Source organism: Bubalus bubalis, chromosome 21 (assembly GCF_019923935.1).
Source record: "Bubalus bubalis isolate 160015118507 breed Murrah chromosome 21, NDDB_SH_1, whole genome shotgun sequence".
Lineage (NCBI taxonomy): Eukaryota > Metazoa > Chordata > Mammalia > Artiodactyla > Bovidae > Bubalus > Bubalus bubalis.
This window is the reverse complement of record NC_059177.1, coordinates 41,457,572-41,479,337: the sequence shown is the minus strand read 5'-3', so window position 1 is coordinate 41,479,337 and position 21,766 is coordinate 41,457,572. Positions and strand designations below refer to the sequence as shown.

Here is a 21,766-nt window from a genome sequence, read left to right as displayed (position 1 = left end):
CATATCAGCAGTAAGGCTGTTTCACTCTCATCATTCATGTGTTCACTGGAGAAGCACTGTAAATTTCCACACAAACTTTTCCTTTGCATTCACAACTTGGCTGTTTGGCTCCAGAGGGAGGCCAAGTTTTTGGCCTGTCTCAGCTTTTGACATGCCTTCTCACTCAGCTTGATCATTTCAAGTTGTTGCTCTAAAGTGAGATGCCTGACTGCTCCTTCCAGCTGGGCACTTAGAGGCCACTTTGTTGCTCTTGTTGGTGTTTAGTGGCTACATTGTGTCCAACTCTTTAAGGACTGCCATGCAAGCCAGGCTCCTCCCATGGGATTCTGCAGGCAAGAATACTGGACTGGGTTGCCATTTCCTCCTCCAGGGGATCTCCCTGACCCAGGGATCGAACCTGCATTGGCAGGCAGTTTCTTTATCACTGAGCCACCAGGAAATCCCACAGAGGCCACTTCAGGGTTACTAATGGTTCTACTTTCAATAGTGTTGTGTCTCAGGGAATAGGGAGACCCAAGGAGAGGGACAGAGACAGGGAACTACAGGTCAGTAGAGCGGCCAGAACACACATGACATTTATAGATTAAGTTCTTTGTGTTATATGGGTGCAGTTCACGGTGCCCCAGAATAATTACAATGGTAACATCCAGGATCACTGATCACAGATCACCATATCAAATATAATAATGATGAAGATAATTGAAGTGCTAGACAATTACCAAGATGTGACACAGAGACACTAAGTGAGCAAATCCTGTTGGGAAATTGGCCAATGCAAGGTTGCCCAGTGGAAGGTGGCCACAAACCTTCAGTGTATAAAAGTGCAGTATCTGTGAAGTGCAGTAAGATGACATATGTCTATATACGACAATGAGGAAGTCTTACATTCACGTCCCTACTGAGATTACCAACTTATATACCTAAAGGGGCCCCTCAAGACTGGCAAAGAGCCAGAGCATGGAAGCAACCTAGATGTCCATTGACAGATGAATGGATAAAGAAAATGTGGCACATATATACAATGAAATATCACTCAGCCATAGAAAAGAATGAATTTGAGACAGTTCTATTGAGGTGGATGAATCTAGAAAATGGTATTGATGAACCTATTTGCAAGGAAGGAATGAGATGCAGATATAAAGAATGAATTTGTGGACACGTAGGGGAGGGAGAGAGTGGGACGAGTGGAGAAAGTAGCATCAACATATATACACCATTGGGTCTAAGATGAGTAACTAGTGAGAAGTCGCCGTGCAGCCCAGGGAGCCCAGCCTGGTGATGACCTGGAAGGATGGGATCTGGGGAGGGGAGGGAGGCTCAGGAAGGAGGGGATGCATGTACTGATTTGCATTATTATACAGCAAAAGCCAACACAACATTGTAAAAACAAACAAACAAAAAAAAAGATGGGCAAAAACTCCACTTTCAGCAGATTGCCATCTCCCAGGAAAGCATACCCTGTGTTGCCAGAAATCCAGATTTCAATAGGAAATGTTATAATTTTTAAATGAATATTCACGGTTGATGCCTAATAAACAAACACCTTACACCCCAGACTCCCTCTCACCACTGCTTCTGCAGAACTCAACCTATCACACACATGTGCACAGACATGCACACCCAGTCTTAAAGCTCTAAAAGCCTTTAAAACCGAGTCTTTTTAATAAATAGGAAGCAGTCAAGGTTGGTCACGAGGAAGACCAGTTTTGCATGGAAATCCATAAGTTTTATAGTCAGACACATCTACAGAGTCGGGAAGGAATATCAATTCTACTTTAATCTCTCTGTATTTACAGAGAGGAAATGCCAAGAAGATAAAAAGAACATAGCCCTCCCACAGATTTCTGGATCTTTGAGTACTTTCAGTAATATTTGTGTCTTCTAAAATAATGTTGGTGTTTGGGAAATTATTTTTAATAATACAAAAATAATAAATGATTCCTTTGTGTTAACACTCAATAATTTCCTCTCTGAAATCCCCAAAGTATTCATGGTTAAGGGAATATTACAGGAAGGAGGTAATGCAATGCAAAGATTATTCTATGCTGAAGTGTTCCAGCTTTGTTACTATGCAATGAACATGCCATGCAACCTGTTGCTGTTCAGATTGGCTAAAAGGCCTCTGCAAATGTGGTACCATATAAATATAATTGAAGAGCTCTACCAGAAAAGTAGTATTTCAAAGGTAATTTTTCATATTCCCAAGAACAATAAAATACTGCAGGACAAAAATACCATGTCAGAGTCCATGTGTCTCATCCTTCACCCCGAGCTGCATCTGTTATTCTCTGTTGCCTTTATATTCTGTTTTGCTCAAATATCTCCTCATCTTCAATGGAAGACATTGTGTTATCACATAAATCCTATGTAGGACAGTGCTCTCATATAGCAAGGTCAGGTTCATATCCTTTTGGAGGCCATTTAAGCTAATATATATAGTTGGTTGTTTAAAAATAAGATTTTCTCTTTGTAAAATGCATGTGAAAAAGACGAAATGACAGTGCGTGCAAGATGGGCTGTGTCTAAGCTACAACCAAATTGAGGCAAAAATATCAAGATGCATATGAGTGCTATCTGAAAACTACCCTCAACCTTCAACTAATAAATATATGAGATGTGGAAGAGACCTGGCTTCTGGGAATTGTTTCCTCAAATCTTTTCCAACAGATGCACCCGAGGGACTGTGGGGAAGGGATGAACAGGAGGGGCCCGTTTACTAGGAAGGAACTACTTGTTTTCCAATAAGACCAAAATATCTAAAACTGTCTTGTTCTCTAAAAGAAAGATTATTGTTCTTTAGTCACTAAGTCATGCCTGACTCTTTGCAACCCCACGAACTGTAGCCCACCAGGATCCTCTGTCCATGGGATTCTCCAGGCACTGGAATGGGTAGCCATTCCCTTCTCCAGGGGATCTTCCCAACCCAGGGATTCAACCTGGGTCTCCTGTATCAGCAGGTAGATTCTTTACTGCTGAGGCACCTGGGAAGCCAAATGAAAGATTAGCATTGTCTTCAGAAATAAAAATGAATTATTCTGAAAGGATTATATATAATCATATAAATATGAGTAGCTAAAAGACTGAGGTATGTATTAATTCTGCAGTACAGGAAAAGTCTCATTCAATTTTGGACAGAATTCAACAATATTACAGGAAAATATACTAAGTACACAGAGGCTACTTTTGACTGTAGTTCCTTACAATAAATATACATACCTAACTGTACATGACAGCCTCAAAGATAAGTCATGCTGGGTTTTGTTTCACATAGCTTTCATTAGGTATACGTTTTACAATGTCTTTTGAAATGATTTTCTAGGACCAAAGGCTAACATGAAATTTCCTGCATGCTGGCAGCTAATTCAATAAAAATTAGAGAGGTGAAGCTCTGTTCCCTGGAAGGGGAAGGTCTTAACACAAAACATTCATTATTTCCATGTAAATTGCAAGAGAAAAGATGCTGGATTTAGCACTGAGGCAGGAGGAAACTGTCACTTTTCATTATCGGTAGAAAAATGTTCGAATTTGCAATATTCCCTGGCAGATTTTGATTCGGCAACTCTACCTCTTTATCAGCATCTACCTTAATCCATTAATTTGCAACTTCACAGGTACTATGTTGGGCCAATGACTCTGGGTACTTCTCTTTGAAGGAATGGCACCCTATGTTCCTTTTCTGGCACTGTCTCATTAAAATGAAACTCTGACTCGGAGTAACCCTGGAAGACCTAAGCCCTCTGATGGAAAAAAAAAAAAAAAAAGAAAGAAAGCAGTATGTCTCTCCTCTTAAATTACACAGCAGAAGTGAAGCCTGGTACATCACACAAGGCAGAGAAGCTAAAGGCCAAACTATTAAAGTTAATGAGCTGATGCAAGCTCAGGGTCTAACCAGAGAGGTGAGGGACAGAAAAGATGGCCACCACTAAGGAACTTTCTTTAAAATATCAATTAAAACTGTGTCACCTCTCTACTCTGCTTCCACACTCAGCACTTGACATCAGCTATATGGGGCGATGACTGAGGATTCATGCAAGTCTGAGAACAGGCAGCTTGGAGGTGTGACCTGCCATAAGCAAGAGCCTTTCTTCATTCATACGTGTGGGGGTGAGCCGACAGGGCAAGGGGAAGTGGAGGTGGCTGCTATGGCGTTTCAGGAGCCTGATTTGATGTACTAATCGACTCCAACCCAACCACAGTTCTTCTTCTTGACAACGACCAAATGAGGGCTTAAGGTATTCACTAACAGTCTTTCACTCTTGTTCCTTCACGAGAGTTGGCCAACCAAAGACCAGCTCATGGAGCCAGGTCTTGTCCATCCTGGAGCAGGATGAAGTTACGATGTTCTGATTCAGGACCAGATGGCTCTTCTTGGGTCCTGGGACAAGGTCAACCTGGCTGAGTCGCTCAGCTGATGCATCTTCTCACATGTGACGAGAAAAGGCGATGATGGTTACAGAAGTGGTGGTAATCCTCATGGCTCAAAAACTAGCATAGCTTATTAATTATTAAAGCTGAACTGCCATAGCTCATTAGCTATTAGTTAAATATCAGTTACAATGTAAAATTAATTATGAATCATGAAGATTAGAAGTAGCAATTTATGGAGCATTTCTTATGCCAGTCCCTGTACTAACTATTTTACAAGTTATTGTATTTAATCCTTACAACCTCCATGCAGGGACTTATTTTTAGCCTTATTTTTATAGACAAGCTGAGTGTGAGAGGCTCAGTAACTCATCTAAAGTTAAACAACTATTGAGCAGTAGACTTGAGGCTCACACCCAGGTCTGGCCAAGTCCACGGCCATTCGATATCACTTGATACATACCCAGCCTCTGCAATGCTTAGCTTTATTCTCAGAAACCTCTACACCATAGAGAAGTTCCTCTCACTCCCCATATCAGGCATAGTAAATATATCTGTGTTCTCAGAGTGTGTGTGTGTGTGTGTGCTCATATCTGACTCTTGGCAACCCTATGGATTGTTACCCGCCAGGTTCCTCTCTCCATGGGATTCTCCAGGCAAGAATCCTGGAGTGAGTTGCCATTTTCTTTTCCAGGGTATCTTTCCGATCCAGGGATCAAACCCGTATCTTCTGTTCTTTACCTCTGAGCCACTGGGGAAGCCCCATGTTCTCAAAAGACAACAATATGTTATTTTGTTGCCAAAACAGCACAAAGTGTCACCATCCAAAGTTATCTTTCTCACCAGGATTTACCTTGACCTCTAGTGAGTCTATAGTCCTTGTCAAGCTAGTTTCTTCATGGAAGTACAATGTTTAAACTGCAAGTTTAAAGCTTGTAGAAGCTTATGACAATATGAAGATCAAGCATTACTTTGGAATTATTTTTTAAACAAATCAGTAGGAATATTCCAATTAACAGACAAAGAGTAGTCACACATACCTGTAGAACTGATTCTAATTTTCACCTTAATCTTGTTTCAATATACACTACATGAATCTCAGCTTAGACAGAGATAACAGTCACCCAGTAGGGGGATATTAGTCCAAGTATTTTAATTAAAAAAAAAAAAAAAACAAAACTATTATGACGAAGAGCTTCTGCAAATCTCATATGAATGACAGTGTACTATGGAGTCCTGGTCTCTAGTATATGCCCCCCTCCTCCGCCCCACCGCCCCAAACAGCCACCTTCCATCTCCTTATGCAAACTAGGAAAAGATCTTCCATGTAAATTTTTTTTTTCATTTTTTAAACCTTAAACGACAGTTTTTCCTGGAGTAGAGAGTGGAGCAAGGGGATGAACTGCCAACCTGTATACCATTAGCACAGTGGCTAGCATTTATAGCATACTTACTAGTATCAAGAGATATGTTATATCCTTTGCAGAATACTCATTTTTTTTAAGGAGGCCCACAGGATATTATCATCTTCATTCTATAGCTGAGGAATTTGACACTCAAAGAATGCGCATATTTCACATTAGTCACTATATGCTTCAAAGGGAAGCTGTGGAACCAAGTTTAGTGAATTTCATAGTCTGTTGATTTCATCACTGCAGTAGGATATACTTAAAATACACCATCATATAACAAAGTGGAATCATTGGTCCATCAGATATCCTCTACTTAAAAAATAGCAAGCTCAAAGCTTAATCTAAATTGACAAAACTTTAACTATCATCATGAGGGAACAGGGTTTTAAATGGGAAACAGGGATTTATAGTTTCCAGATTGAGAATAATTTCCATGGAGATACTTCTTTGTTCATCATGCTCCATTATGTGAGTGTGTGTAAAAGAGAGAGACAAAGAAACACTTTCCTCTTATCCTATGTTGGAAATTTCCAGACACAATTAACTCAGCTACTTAATTTCCATAAGTATCAAATTACAACTATACTTATTTAGACTATAGAGTTCCTAACTGTCATGAAGATTCTGGAGTTGAAAAGCATGGGAGGCATGGAATGCCCTCATTTCTTTCCTACAATTCCACAGTCCCACCATAATTCAAAAATCATCAATAGATAATGTCATCAGGAGCTACTTAGTCCCTTATAAAGGGAAGCCAAAGAAAAGACTTAAAAAAAAATCCTCTCCTCCCCCATAACCGAACCAACAACAACAAATCGTTGGAACAATTGAGTAGTTTGAGGACATGAAAACTGTGAAGTAAATTAATTAGCTTTGCATCGATTGGTATCAAAAGTCATTATCCTGCACTGCAAGGGAATCCCAAGAAGCCGGAATGCGGGAAAGAAAAGTCTGAGAAAGAAATCAATCTGTGCTCTTCAGCACTGATGCTTTAAAGGGTCCCCACTGTATAACTTGCCCAGAGGCATTCCAGGGGGAAGAACCCGTGGATTTATATCTGCTACACATGTCACTGAACACAAATACAGCTGATAAATAATTGAAGCTGGGTCGAGAAAACTCCTCCAGTGTGCTCACATTGCATGGGCTGAAGAACAGGGAGGGGAAGGCAAAGAGGTCAGATTGCCCATGTGAATTTCCACTTGGCAGCCCACTCATCAATTAGATCATTGCCTCACGCAAGCATCAGCTCATTGTCTTAGGGAATCCAGGCTCCTGCATCATAAGTTCAGCCACTGAAGCTTCCTTCTCTTCCACATGACAGAACTCTTTTCCTGAGTCCAAGCCCAGATCAGGACATAATTCATAATCATCACAACTATCTTGTGATTTTTACAGATAAAGAAACTAACACCCGGGGACAGAGGGCTGTGTATCACAGGGCACAAAGCTAGTAAGAAGGAGGGCGAGGATGTGAACCCAGGTTTCAGGAAACTCTAGAGCCTGTATTATTGCCATACCAGCCCTACTCCCTGAATAACATTTATATCAAGTGAGCAAGGTGGCAGCCAAACTGCTCAGGAGCCTTCAGTATTAATATGAAGACGACTAAGAAGCTCATGGGTCCAGGTCTCTCATGCAATGGCACTTCCCTGGAAGGGGCAGGTGGTCTCTGCTGGAATCTCTCCACTGACAGGGAGCTCTCTACCTCATGGAACTTGGTTACTCAGAAGATAACAACTTGCTCTTCCATATATCTGATATCCAGTGATCTCAGTCATAACTTGTAAGCAGCTTGATCCAGTACAGCTTAGCATTACAGAAAGATCACCTTACTTTGGAATATGCCATTTTCCTAGCTGTATGATGTATGAATGTTATATAAACTTTCCAGTACTTCGTCTCCCTCTCTGAAAAGTGGTGTTTTCATATCTATTTAATTCTGTGACAATTAATGAGGTAAATAATACAAAGCCCTGAGCTCAGTGTCCGGAAGCAACAATAAGCAATAATGAGTCATAGCTACTACTTATCAAACGCTTAGTTACTTAGCTCAGCGTTTTGTTTTAAACCCCTTTTAATGCTCACAGTCTCCAGAAAGGTAGACAGTATTATCCCCACTTAAGGAATGAAGTAACTGAGTCAAGAAGAATTTCAACAACTTGCCCAATGTCACACAAATTGCAAAAAGCCAGGCTACTGCAACAACCACGTACGTGTGAACACCAGTGCACCTCAAGCACTTCCAGTTGGAGGCAATGGCTGCTACTAAGACATAGCACTTCCTCTGAGAGGCACTCTAGTTCCTTCCACAAGCACGGGATGTGTTCAACATTTTTGGGAAAGGTAGTTTCCAAGTTGGGGTTTGATTTGTGACATGTGAGATTAAATTGTAACATTTCTACTGGAAAGGCTTCAGAGGGCAGGCGTGAGTGATGCACTGTCATTTATCCATCCCTGCATGGGGAACCTTGGACTTTCATGAGATCAGACATGTCGTGGTAGCTCCCTCCACTCCTACCACAAATTCTAGGTCAGATTTTTTTTTTTTCCTCCACCCAACATATTGGCCACCTGCTTACCCACCTGGGACTCTGCAGATCCCTGAAATATAAGATTTATGACAACTTCCCTTAGGCAGGGCTTATGACTTTGTTCCATTAAGGTTACCAAGAATGGTGCCAATAATACATTTCATATTTTCCTAGGAAAAGATTATTTAGATAAACAAGCAATCTAGGAAAATGAATGAGAGTTCTCAATTGCAGGGCAAGATGAATGGCAGGAAACTTACGAGGCTTGGGGACTCAGCTGGCTTGAAAAATTAGTCGAGGAAATACAGTGTTCCACTCTATTCTTCCCCCAGAGAAATTCGCCCATCGATTAGATGCAGCGAACAAACAAAGATTCAAGAATCAATTTGCTCTGCGAGTGTGGAAAACACGACCCCTGTTAAAGATTACACAGTGACACAGTTTATTACTATGCTCTGCAAGGTGCTTTCTTTGTATCTTAAGAGGCTTTATGTGTGCCTTTGTAGTACTGGTTCCTTGGAAGGGAAAACAACAAGAATGAGTCAGTTTCTCACCATTTTATGTCCAAAGTGATACTGGAAACCGTGAATGTTAACATATTTTCAAAGAGCTTTGATAGAGAAAACAACATGGTGAATGACAGTATTAAACAAGCCTGGAGACAGAAAGATCTTGAGCTAAACCTCTGGGTCCCAGCTGCTAGTCCCCTGACACCACCACCCAAACCATCCAGCTCTCTTCATTTTCTCTAGGGGAAGAGCTTTATGCCTAGTTGGCTCAGTGAATATTCTCAAATGAGTTCTGTTTTCAACTACACTGAGACACAGCCTTGGAGAGAAGTAGGTAATGCTGAGAGAGTAAAGGAAAGTAAGTGGATAGAGAAGAAAGATTTGTTCATTAAACACAAATGCATATGTGTTGTGGAAAACATTTGGGAGAGTCTCAAACCCATACATCAGTGAAAAGGCATAGTGATCTTCCCTTCCCTTCATTTCCCACCTTCCTGCTCCTTTCCATCCTGGAGAGAGAGAGATAACAGCATCTTAGGAGCTGGGTGGGGAGAGGGAGCAGAATTTAGTGAGTGACAGTAGCAACATGGGTAGCTGAAGCCGCAGCGTAAGGAGGGGATATCGCATAGACTGGGGCAGTGGTGTGCACTGTGTCTGAGGAAGCGGAGTAGAGAGGATGAGAGCAGAGGGAAGGATGATAGAACATTTAGGAGAGTCCTTACACTGAACAAATGAGTGTATATGTTGAAGAGAATGAGAGCCAGGTTTCTCACTGTCTGAGAAGGAATCTGACAACAAGGAAATGGAAAAGGAGATTTGATTTGGTATAAAAGCATGACAAGAAGTGCATGTAAACACATGCATATTCATACACATACATACATAATGATGCATGTATGGGTAAACATATATGCATATATTTTCTAGCTCTGTGCTATAGCAATGACATCCCAGGAGCCATGAGCACAGTAAGCACTGAGATTCTGGTCTCTAAAACCCTCTTGCACTAAAAGGAACCAAGGCTGCTTGGAGAAATGAGTGTTCCAAGGCTGGACAGGGAAAGTATAAGATGACCCAGGAACTTCTCATGTGGTACCAGAAAGTAAAGACATGCTTAAAAAATGATGAGGAAACCTGGCAGACACCAATTATACTTGATGATCAACCGAGGGGATTGGTAATTGTAGTCTGGCTTCCGATGCTGTACAGTGAGAAAACCATCGTTACGCAGCATCATTACTGCACAATTCCTGCTAGGAATTTATGCAAGAGTACATGACTTGAGTCTAATCATGAAGAAATCTTGAAAGATCCATGTATAAGGTCATTCTACAGGGAAATGTGAGACAATGAAAGACTGAGAGATGGTTCAAGATCGAAGGGAACAGATGAACAATAACTCAGTGCAACATATGTTCCTGCATAGGATCCTAGACCAGCAGAAAAAAAGGAGTCATTGTTGAGACTGTTGGCAAAATCTTAATGGGGTCTGTGGATTGGATGCTAGGGCTTTATCAGAGATATCCCAACCAGGACGGTTTTTACAGTAGAAATGAGAAGACAGTCCTTGTTTGGGCAAGGCAAGCACTGATAACTAGGGGTAATAGGGCAACATACCAGGAAAAAAAAAAATCTCTATCTATGTGAAGAAAGAGGAAGAAAATAAATGAATTACCGTGTCAGAAGTTGAATAATCTGGGTGAAAGAGATGTGATAGTTCTTGCAGTTCTTCTATAGGCTTTATACAGTTTCAAAATAAAAATAACTAGTAAAAGTGCTGACCTCTAAAAAGAAGAAAACAATATATGTTTCAGGGGAAATTACATTATATATGGCTAGAATCCCTTCTGGGCTTGCTAAGAAGTACAGCTCCTAAAGAAGACTCTTTGTTGGGAATAATTGATAAGCAAGATGCTAATGAGAACTTTTAAAGGTGAGCCAGATGACTTAAGAAAAGGAAAGGCTCAGTATAAGGGAAGGAGAGGAGAGTGGTTGGGTGTGTGGATAAGAAAAAAAAAATTGATAGCTAGATACTGATAGAGAGACAAATGCACACACAAACACACACAAAACACTGCTATAGAGAATGGAACTTCTAGGAAAAGAAGATGATTACATTAAAGTTGAATGCATTCAGTTCAGGTCAGTTCAGTTCAGTCGCTCAGTCGTGTCTGACTCTTTGCGACCCCATGGGCTGCAGCACGCCAGGTCTCCCTGTCCATCACCAACTCCTGGAGTCTACTCAAACTCATGTCCATTGAGTTGATGATGCCATCTAACCATCTCATCCTCTGTCATCCCCTTCTCCTCCCACCTTCAATCTCTCCCAGCATCAGGGTCTTTTCAGATGAGTCAGTTCTTCACATCAGGTGGCTAAAGTATTGGAGTTTCAGCTTCAGCATCAGTCCTTCCAATGAACACTCAGGACTGATCTCCTTTAGGATGGACTGGTTGGATCTCCTTGCTATCCAAGGGACTCTCAAGAGTCTTCTCCAACACCGCAGTTCAAAAGGATCAATTCTTGAATGCATTAGGGTTGTATAATATAGTCCTTCCATTATTCCAAGACACCATCAATAACAACCACATGATTCATCAATGCCATTTGGACGAACATAAATTTACACCTTTGTTTGCTGGTTTGGTTGGATGACTAGTACGAGGCTGACTGGAGGGCAGGTGTTGAGCACGCACAGGGCCGCCCAAAGTGCACAAGTACATTTGAGTTTCATATAATCTCAAAAATATACAAGCAACTCCTACAGCTCAACTCCAGAAAAATAAATGACCCAATCACAAAATGGGCCAAAGAACTAAATAGACATTTCTCCAAAGAAGACATACAGATGGCTAACAAACACATGAAAAGATGCTCAACATCACTCATTATCAGAGAAATGCAAATCAAAACCACTATGAGGTACCATTTCACACCAGTCAGAATGGCTGCGATCCAAAAGTCTACAAGCAATAAATGCTGGAGAGGGTGTGGAGAAAAGGGAACCCTCTTCCACTGTTGGTGGGAATGCAAACTAGTACAGCCACTATGGAGAACAGTGTGGAGATTCCTTAAAAAACTGGAAATAGACCTGCCTTATGATCCAGCAATCCCACTGCTGGGCATACACACTGAGGAAACCAGAAGGGAAAGAGACACGTGTATCCCAATGTTCATCGCAGCACTGTTTATAATAGCCAGGACATGGAAGCAACCTAGATGTCCATCAGCAGATGAATGGATAAGAAAGCTGTGGTACATATACACAATGGAGTATTATTACTCAGCCATTAAAAAGAATACATTTGAATCAGTTCTAATGAGGTGGATGAAACTGGAGCCTATTATACAGAGTGAAGTAAGCCAGAAAGAAAAACACCAATACAGTATACTAACACATATATATGGAATTTAGAAAGATGGTAACAATAACCCTGTGTACGAGACAGCAAAAGAGACACTGATGTATAGAACAGTCTTATGGACTCTGTGGGAGAGGGAGAGGGTGGGTAGATTTGGGAGAATGGCATTGAAACATGTATAATATCATGTATGAAACGAGTCACCAGTCCAGGTTCGATGCACGACACTGGATGCTTGGGGCTGGTGCACTGGGATGACCCAGAGGGATGGTATGGGGAGGGAGGAGGGAGGAGGGTTCAGGATGGGGAACACAGGTATACCTGTGGTGTATTCATTTTGATATTTGGCAAAACTAATACAATATTGTAAAGTTTAAAAATAAAATAAAATTTTTTTAAAAATGTAAAAAAAATAAATAAATAAAAATAAAAGTTTGGGAGACTTCAAAAAAAAAAGAGGGAGATGAAACATAGTCATAAATGCCCTAGTACGAGGTAGGAAAGACTAAGACCAGGCTGCCAGAGACGGGCAGAGACAGTGTGAGAGGACTTCAGAGGATGGAATAAAAGGGAACATTCCAGTCCTTGAGCTCCCAACCTGAACTAGGGCTTTTATATCTGCTGTCACATTTACTCCTCACAGTATTCTTAGGGGATGGAAATTAGATACAGAAAATGGAAGACATGGAGTTTCAGTAACAGACCAAGCTCCCCCAGCTTGTAAATGGCAGGGCCGAGATATGACTCCCATGTTCATAGGACCACAAAGATCAGTTTTATTCCATCCCTGGAGGCTGCCTTCTGCCTGGGCTTGGAGAAGGTTGATAAGGGAGGGAAGGCTTCATGGAGGAAGAGGCACTGAATAGAAATCTAAAGTAACCTTCGACCGGCTGGCGGGATGAGAAGAATGGACTCCTGGCAGAAGATGGAGTAAGCGCAAGCACATGGAGGTAAAGAAGCCTGGATCAGGGGATGGGGTTGCTGAAATCTGTTTCAAAGATGGTGAGAATACAGGATGATCTATTCTGGGGCAAACACAGATGACAAGACCAAACACAGGATGATGGTGGTGAGGAATGTCGAGTCTAGTGATGCTGACTGAGGGGCTGTAGAATAGACAGCATTGGTGACATTTCTCTGCACTCCCCTGCCACACGCTGAAGCGTCAGGTCAAAACCACGTGAGCACTATTGCACAGGGAAACGTTAATTTTCAGACATCATTTAAGGAAAGCAATGACTGAAAGACTGAAAGTGCAAATTTTTAAGGTGCTACTTCTGAAACTGCAGAAACTTCCAGTTTGGATTTTTTTCTGAAAATTTCCCTCATCACTATTAGCACTTCTGTGGAATAATCACATCCCTAAAAAGATTCCTTCCTTGATAATGCACGAGTGAGATCTCTTCAGTGAGGGGAAGCAATGAGAGGAAGGTTGATGAATTGCAAATCAATCATAATTTATGCAGATATTCTACTCAAAACTACATTCATCACCTTTTCCAAATAGCACATGAATTTCCTTGAAGTACAAGAAGTCTATTTTCATAAATTGGACCCTAATTTATTTCCCTAATCAATATATTTTTATGCCCCAAAGTCAAATAGTAAACAGTGTAGTTATGGAGGGAGGTATGAACTGGAAGGACATGAAATATGTTGCTCAGAAGGGAGAAACTGGAACAGCCAAACACATTTTCTATGGCCTTAATTCGGCTTTACAGTGCTTTTCTGAAAAGAACTTTGTGATGTAATTTGCCCTAGTCAGGCTGAATATGAATACAAAAATGCCAGATTACTACAGATGCATTTGGGGAAAAACCTGCTATCGGTGCTACCATGTACGCTGTCAGCTGCAGATACGACTACTAAATGAGCAGAGCTGTGCTGCATGGCAACCCACTCCAGTATTCTCGCCTGGAGAACCCCATGGACAGAGAAGCCTGGCAGGCTATAGGGTCGCACAGAGTCAGACACGACTGAGGTGACTTAGCACGTGCACACATACTATCAAAAGTGCTGTCACAAAAGAGACCGGCATCTGAGGACCACTGGGCACTTAGCAGGACTTGCTTGCTATTTCTCTTTCAAACAACTTTCTTTTTTCTTTTCTGCTTGGCATCTCATTTGTAAAGGGGCAGCCAAGGAAAAATTCAAAGGCCTTGACTCTGGGGATTACTGATTATACATCTACATATGCTTGTCTTGGCTTTAGAGTTCCTCTAAAGCAAATCCTAAAATGAGATGGAGAGCAAACAGCTGGGTAGGAAGGCGATTCCAGAAAACACCAGTAGGGGAGAGGGAAAGTGAGACGGAGGATTATATCCTTCAAGTGTGTGTCATCAAGCAGGTTACCGCTTTGGCCAAGGGGAAGGCAGTGTAGACGTGTTTCAGTTATTTCACCAAGGAAGCGAGGAAACCCGAGCATTTATCCAAATTCCACTGGTCATGGGTGATAGCTGCTACCAAGGGGAGGTGGGGTGATGGGAAATTCCCAGCACTTTCAGTCCATTCTGTACTGTACGCAGATGAAGTAGACACCAGTGACTACAGAAAGCCCTCAACCAGAATGGCATGATTTGAGATGGAACCCAATATCAATGTCTAGCGGAATGTCAAGGTCCAGGTGCTGTGGGCAGGGGTCCTTTTATATGGAAATGCTCAGAAGCCTGGGTCATCATTTGATTCTAAGCCAATGAATGCAGTGTCTGCCTGTCTCCTCCCTCCCCCCACCCCCACAACCCCTTCTCTTTCTCTTTCCAGGATAAAGTCTAAGCAAGCATCAATGAGACCATCAGATGTCCATTTCAAGAAACATAGACATAGAGAACATACTGGTGGCCACAGTGAGGGAAGGAGAGGGTGGATCAAATTGCCACAGTAGAACTGAAACATATACCACGGGTAAAGCATGGTAGCTCCCAACTTGTCATGGAAGTTGCTATATGATACAGGGAGCTCAATCCAGTGCTGTGTGACAACCCAGAAGGGTGGCATGGGGTGGGAGGTGGGAGGGAGGTTCAAGAGGGAGGCAACAAATGTATACTTATGGCGCTTCATGTTGTACTCAAAAACCAACATAACGCTGTAAAGCAATTATCCTCCAATTACAAATAAATAAATAAATAAAAAGACCTGCTTTGGGATGCACATTACTGCTTAGACTCTTCTGGTGCTCATCAATGTCTTAAAGACCAAGTAGTGTCAATTATCTGTGCCTTTGTCTAATTATTAGACAAAGTCTAATAAAGTCCTATTAAGGACTCAAAACTGTTAGTTGATTTTGAAAAGTCAAGACACTGCATAAGAAGTTAGAATGCTTATATGTATAACTTATTTACTGTTGGATGACCCCATAGCCCCCTACACATCTCCTTTCTTTATCCTTCGGCACATTTGTAATTATCTTTCTTTTCATTATCTGTCTTCTCTGAGAAGCCATAAACTCAAAGGGCCCAAAGGCCATATTTGATTATCCACAGCTCTGTTCCCTGTGTCCAACACAGACTGAGGACTCCATCATCTCTTCTGAATGGGATGAATAAAGAATAAGAATAAATGAAGACTACCACCATCATCCATAAGGCAAAAATGGATTATATATCTGAGGTGCTGGACTGCTGCTACCCATGAGGCAACTTTCTATAAATTAGACAAAGGCGTTCCTTACTCAATGCAGATCAAGCCCTAAGTCAGGACTTGCTGCTTATCAAAAGGGATGTGGACTGGAATTCAACCTCTGTGTACCTACCCATTAGCAGGGTGCCAGTGATAGTCATAAAAGCTATACACTGATATTTCAGGTTTTCCTTCTTCCTGTGAATGAAAGGATCACACCTCCCTGTTCCCATGAAAAAAGGTAAGGCCTTGCAACTTGCTGTGCCCAATGAACAAAAGCAGAAATGAGCTACTTAGAGGTATGACCTTCAAGAGTTATCATTAACTTCCTGATAATGGGAACTTCCCGGGGACTTCCCTGAGAACATCATTGGGACTTCCCTGGTGGTCCAGTGGTTAAGAATATCCTTCCAGGGGATACACCATGCAGGGGAAGCAGATTTGATCCCTGCTGAGGAAACTAAGATCCCACATGTCTAGGAACAACTAAGCCTGAACGTTGCAACTATTGGGCCCACAAGCCACAATGGAAGAGTCAATGAGCCACGATAAAAGATCCCACATGACAATGAAGATTTTGCATGCTGCAACCAAGACCGAATGCAGCGAAATCAATAAATATTAACAACAACAAAAAAGGAAGCATTACCATAGTCATTTCCTTTGCCACTGCTGCTGCTACTGCTAAGTCGCTTCAGTCGTGTCTGACTCTGTGCGACCCCATAGACGGCGGCCCACCAGGCTCCCCCATCCCTGGGATTCTCCAGGCAAGAACACTGGAGTGGGTTGCCATTTCCTTCTCCAATGCATGAAAGGGAAAAGTGAAAGTGAAGTCGCTCAGTCATGTCCGACTCTTCGTGACCCCATGGTCTGCAGCCTACCAGGCTCCTCCATCCATGGGATTTTCCAGGCAAGAGTACTGGAATGGGGTGCCATTGCCTTCTCCTCCTTTGCCACAGTCACCAGCAATTCCCTAGATAGGAGAGCATCATTCTGCCTACATTCCCAGAGGGAAAGAGACATATTAATGAATGGCCAACTAATCTGCAAAGGATTTGTGGCATACAGTAGAAATAATCCTTCTACTATTTATATACTGAGGCTGTTTGCTACTATGGTACCTGTAGCCCATTCTGACTGATACAGTGGACAACCTACAGCCCCATACTCCATGGCCCTGGATAGATTAATATGACTAGTACATTCTCTGCTCCCAGGCACTCATTCATCTCCTCTCTGCAAACAACAGAACCCTCTAACCAGCATTGCTCTTCTAGGTGGAGAAGAAGACAGACAGGGTATGAGGCGTGGGCTTAACTTCCACTCAGAGAGGCACTTCTAAAGTCATGTGATGGAGAAAAAAATTCTACATGCTCTTCATTTAGAAGGGAGTCCTGATCTTCCATCCTCCCCAGAGCAATTCCTACACCATCAAGGCTGCCACTCCCCAGGGGGTCAGGGCTGCGGGCTCATCATTAGTCGTACTAGTACTACCATCGCTGCTAATTAATGCTCAATGTGCAGCTTAAATTGAAAACTGCCCATTTCTGCCTCCTACACTCTAAGTCAAATAGACAGTTCCCCATTTCCAAACTCTGCACTTTATCTTAATAGTGCAATTTCCTTTAAAAAAAAAAAAAATTAAAGCAAGGAAGAAATGACATTCTCCAAACTAGTTAGTTGGGTTATCAAAAGTAAAAGCATAAAAAATATTAATAATACAGGATTAGTACTATTAGAGAAACGCATTCAATCTTTTATTAAAATACAATTCTTTTAAACCATGGCTGTCACAGTTAAAATGTTAATAGTATTTAAACATAAATCCTTCTCCCCATGAAGCAAGAATCATTGTGCAGGCACGTTAGCTATTCTATTCACTTGGAGATGCTGCCTGGAAGAACATTTTAGCGGAAGCCTTGTCAGGGCTAATCCTGATGTCTGATGCTGAGATGTGTGGTACATTACTTTATGTAACTGAAAAATGGGAAGCCTTTATGTCAGATTACAGGCTGAAATAATGACCTCCCCTTGGAAGCGGGGCCTGGGACATAACGAGATGCCAAATGGGATTCTAGGTCGGAGCCTCTGCAGGACTTGAAAGAAGCCAGGTCTCTTGTTAAGACACATTCAGTCGCTAACAGAATGCTTTTACCCCATGCCACCTACTTACAGCTCATCTACAAAGCATAAGCAAGCGAGACGGACCTGACTCATGGGTGGATGACCAGCTAAGTTTTGGACCTGAGTGGACAACACTGGAAATGTCCCAGGCCACCCATTCCCCACTGTGACCAGTGGTCTATTGCTATGCTGTTCAAACTCTGTTCATGGAGTCCAAGGTGGGGTGCGGGAGGGAGAGGCCACGTGGGTTCAGTGCCTTTTCCTCCACATACTGCATCCACGAAGGTTCTGCACATATCTTTTTTAGACACCAATGTTTTGTGAATGATGGCCTATGCAATTTGCTTCTACCTTTAAGATAATTCACTAGTCCAATAAACATTTCCTAGGAACAACAGTAACCCCCTAAAAAGTGAGAACATTTTAGATAGTGATAGATGGTACAGAGACAAGAAATCATGATGACGGGACAAGGAGAACCTGGGGTACATACCACTTTCATATATGGTGGTGGAGAAAGCCTAGCTGAAGGGGTAGAATTTGAGGAGAGACATGAATAACTAGGGGCTTCCCAGGTAGCACCAGAGGCAAAGAACACGCCTGCCAATGCAGGAGATGTCAGAGACACAGTTCAATCCTGGGTTGGGAAGATTGCCTGGAGGAGGGTATGGGAGCCCACTCCAGTATTCTTGCCTGGAGAATCCCATGGACAGAGGAGCCTGGCGGGCTACAGTACAGGGGGTCAGAGAGAGTAGGACATGACTGAAGTGACTTAGCAAGCAAGCAAGTAACGAATGAGTAGAAATCATCCACCATGTGAGAGATACAGGACTGAAACATTCCAGACAGAGGAAGCAGCCAGTACAAAGACCCCCAGGGAGGAACAGGCTCCATGTGTGCAGGAACAGGAATAGGGTCAGTGAACAAAGGGAGACATGGAAAGACAAGGAGAACAGACCACTCGGGGCCCTGTAGACTCAAACAAGGACTTTGGATGTCACTGTATGAAGAATGGAAAGCAATGCAAGGAAGGGGTACGGTGAGATCTAAGTTTTAAAGACTTCTACCACAGGTAAGAAGACTCTTGGAGACAGGCAGACTCTTGGAGCAACAAGAAAATGTATACATATTCAGGCAGGAGAAAATGAGGCCCAGAAGAGAGAGACAGGAGCACTGAAGATGGTAAAGATTGCTTGTGTAACAGCAACTCTGATAGGATGTGATGACAATCTGAAATTACTGACCCCAATTTCAGCAGGGGCGGGTGTATGCTATGTGTGGGAAAGGAGGAGGGGGCGGATACTGCTCAGAAAAAATAGAAAAATTGCCACTTCTGTAGATAAGTATGTTAGTCGCTCAGCTGTGTCTGACTTTTTGCAATGCTATGGACTGTAGCCCGCCAGGCCCCTCTGTCCATGGGATTCTCCAGGTAAGAATACTGGAGTGGGTTGCCACTCCCTTCTCCAGGGGATCTTCCCAACCCAGAGATTGAACCCTGGCCTCCTACATTGCAGGCAGAGTCTTTGTGGCCTGAGCCACCCAGGAAGCCCTACTTCTGTAGATAGCTTCTTGCTAAATGATTTGCTAAGGATCAGCACATCATCTCTGAGCTGAGACTGGACTATTCTGCCTCTTTTTGTCCTTAAAGATATCTTTCTTTCTCTTTATTTGGCTGTGCTGGGTCTTCATCGCTGTGTGGGCTTTCTCTGGTTGTGGAGAGTGGAGGCTACTCTCTAGTGGTGGTGTGGGGACTTCTCACTGTGGTGGCTTACAGGCTCCAGGCACAGGAGCTTCAGCAGTTGATGGGTTTTGTTGCCCTGAGGTATGTGGGATCTTCCTGAAGCAGGGATCGAACCTGTGTCACCTGCCTTGGCAGACAGATTCTTAACCACTGGACTACCAAGGAAGCCCCGGAGTGTTCTGCCTTTGTCTCTTCTCACCTAGTTCATTCTTCCTTCCCAATCTGAACAAGAATTAAGACGATTTCACAGCACCACAGCTTGAACTCTTTTTGTGTTTAGATTACCTCTTCCCTCATTTGAAGGTGGCCACAAACAGAAGACATTCTTTCTTCTTCCTATGACAAATGAGGGATCTGTGAACTTCAGTAATGTAGGGACTAATTTTTTTTCCCAAGTTCACAGCCATTTCATATAAATAGTATCTCATTAGTTAAAAGACTGTACAATTATACCATCAGAGCAAAGTATGGCAAAATCTGATGGCTCTAATTATCTTAATAATCACCAGGACCATTCTCAACCTCATAAGAGAATGAGTCATATATGGCAATTTATGAAGATTGCTCACCTTCTCTCTTTTTGTTATGGAGTTTGCCCTTTCCAGGTTAAAATTTGGAAGCACTTTCTATTTGCATCTAAAAAGGCTGATTTATAAGAAGTTACTGAAGTAGTACAAGATCAAAATGTAAGTAATAACCGCATTCATTCTCAATTAACATTACCGTAAAAGGAATTTATTGTAGAACACATAATTAAGTTATAAATGAAATCTCAAGACAGAAACTGCCTCCCCTTTTAAGACTGCTCATTGTCCGCACACTGAGAAATGGCAACAAGGACATTCTCCTTCTGATCCTCTATCTACCACTGAAATGGGGACTTCATTGCTTTCCTGCTAGTTGTTTTATTTTGTGATTACCTTATCTTATGCCCCTCCCATTTCTTCTTTGTGATTGCTTTAATCCTTTTATCTAGAACCAGAGGGAAATCTATTCCCATCACCTTTTTCAGCTGCTCTTCAGCTGAAAAAAAAACTACTGTGTAATTCAAAATTAGTCCAAAATTCAGGACCAAATATCATGCACTACACACTTTCTAAAACTCTGATAGTTTCACATGAAATTCAAGAACAAAACCCTCCCCCGTAACGTCATTTCAGTTGCTCAGTCCTGTCCAACTCTTTGTGACCCCATGGACTGCAGCCCTGCGAGGCTTCGCTCTATTTAACCAACTCCCAGAGTTTACTCAAACACATTTCCATCAAATCAGTGATGCCATCCAGCCATCTCATCCTCTGTCATCCCCTTCTCCTCCTGCCTTCTGGGTCTTTTCCAAGGAGTCTGTTTTTCACATCAGGTGGCCAAAGTATTGGAGTTTCAGCTTCAACAGCAGTCATTCCAATGAATATTCAGGACTGATTTCCTTTAGGACTGACTGGTTGGATCTCTTTGCAGTCCAAGGGACTCTCAAGAGTCTTTCCCAACACCACTGATCAAAAGCATAAATTCTTCAGCACTCAGCTTTCTTTAGAGTCCAACTCTCACATCAATACGTGACTACTGGGAAAACCATAGCTTTGATTGGACAGACCTTTGTTGGCAAAGTAATGTCTAAGCTCTTTAGTATGCGGTCTACGTTGGTCATAGCTTTTCTTCCAAGGAGCAAGCGTCTTTTAATTTCCTGGCTGCAGTCACCATCTGCAGTGATTTTGGAGGCTCCAAAAATAAAGGCTGTCACTGTTTTCATTGTTTCCCCATCTATTTGCCATGAAGTGATGGGACCGGATGTCATGATCTTAGTTTTCTGAATGTTGAGTTTTAAGCCAGCTTTTTCCCTGTCTTCTTTCATTTCATCAAGAGGCTCCTTAATTCTACTTTGCTTTCTGCCATAAGGGTGGTGTCATCTGCATATCCAAAGTTATTGATATTTTTCCTGGCAATCTTGATTCCAGCTTGTACATCATCCAGTCTGGCATTTTGCATAATGTACTCTGCACAGAAATTAAATAAGTAGGGTTACAATATACAGCCTTGAAGTACTCCTTTCCTGATTTGTAACCAGTCTGTTGTTCCATGTCCAGTTCTAACTGTTGCTTCTTGACCTGC

General features: G+C 42.2%; 1 protein-coding gene across 20 annotated transcripts in view; it reads right to left on the bottom strand.

The window, feature by feature from the left end:
- FHIT (fragile histidine triad diadenosine triphosphatase) overlaps positions 1-21,766 on the bottom strand; it is a 1,535,374-nt gene that overhangs the window by 132,440 nt on the left and 1,381,168 nt on the right. For 2 of the 20 annotated variants that reach the window (XM_044933657.2, XM_044933655.2), the window contains one exon: positions 3,052-4,417. The exons of the other annotated variants lie outside the window; for them this stretch is intronic. In XM_044933657.2, the coding sequence (XP_044789592.1) occupies positions 4,405-4,417 (13 nt within the window). In that variant the 3' untranslated portion in view covers positions 3,052-4,404. Of the gene's footprint in view, positions 1-3,051; positions 4,418-21,766 lie in introns of those variants that run through there. 20 annotated transcript variants of the gene reach the window in all.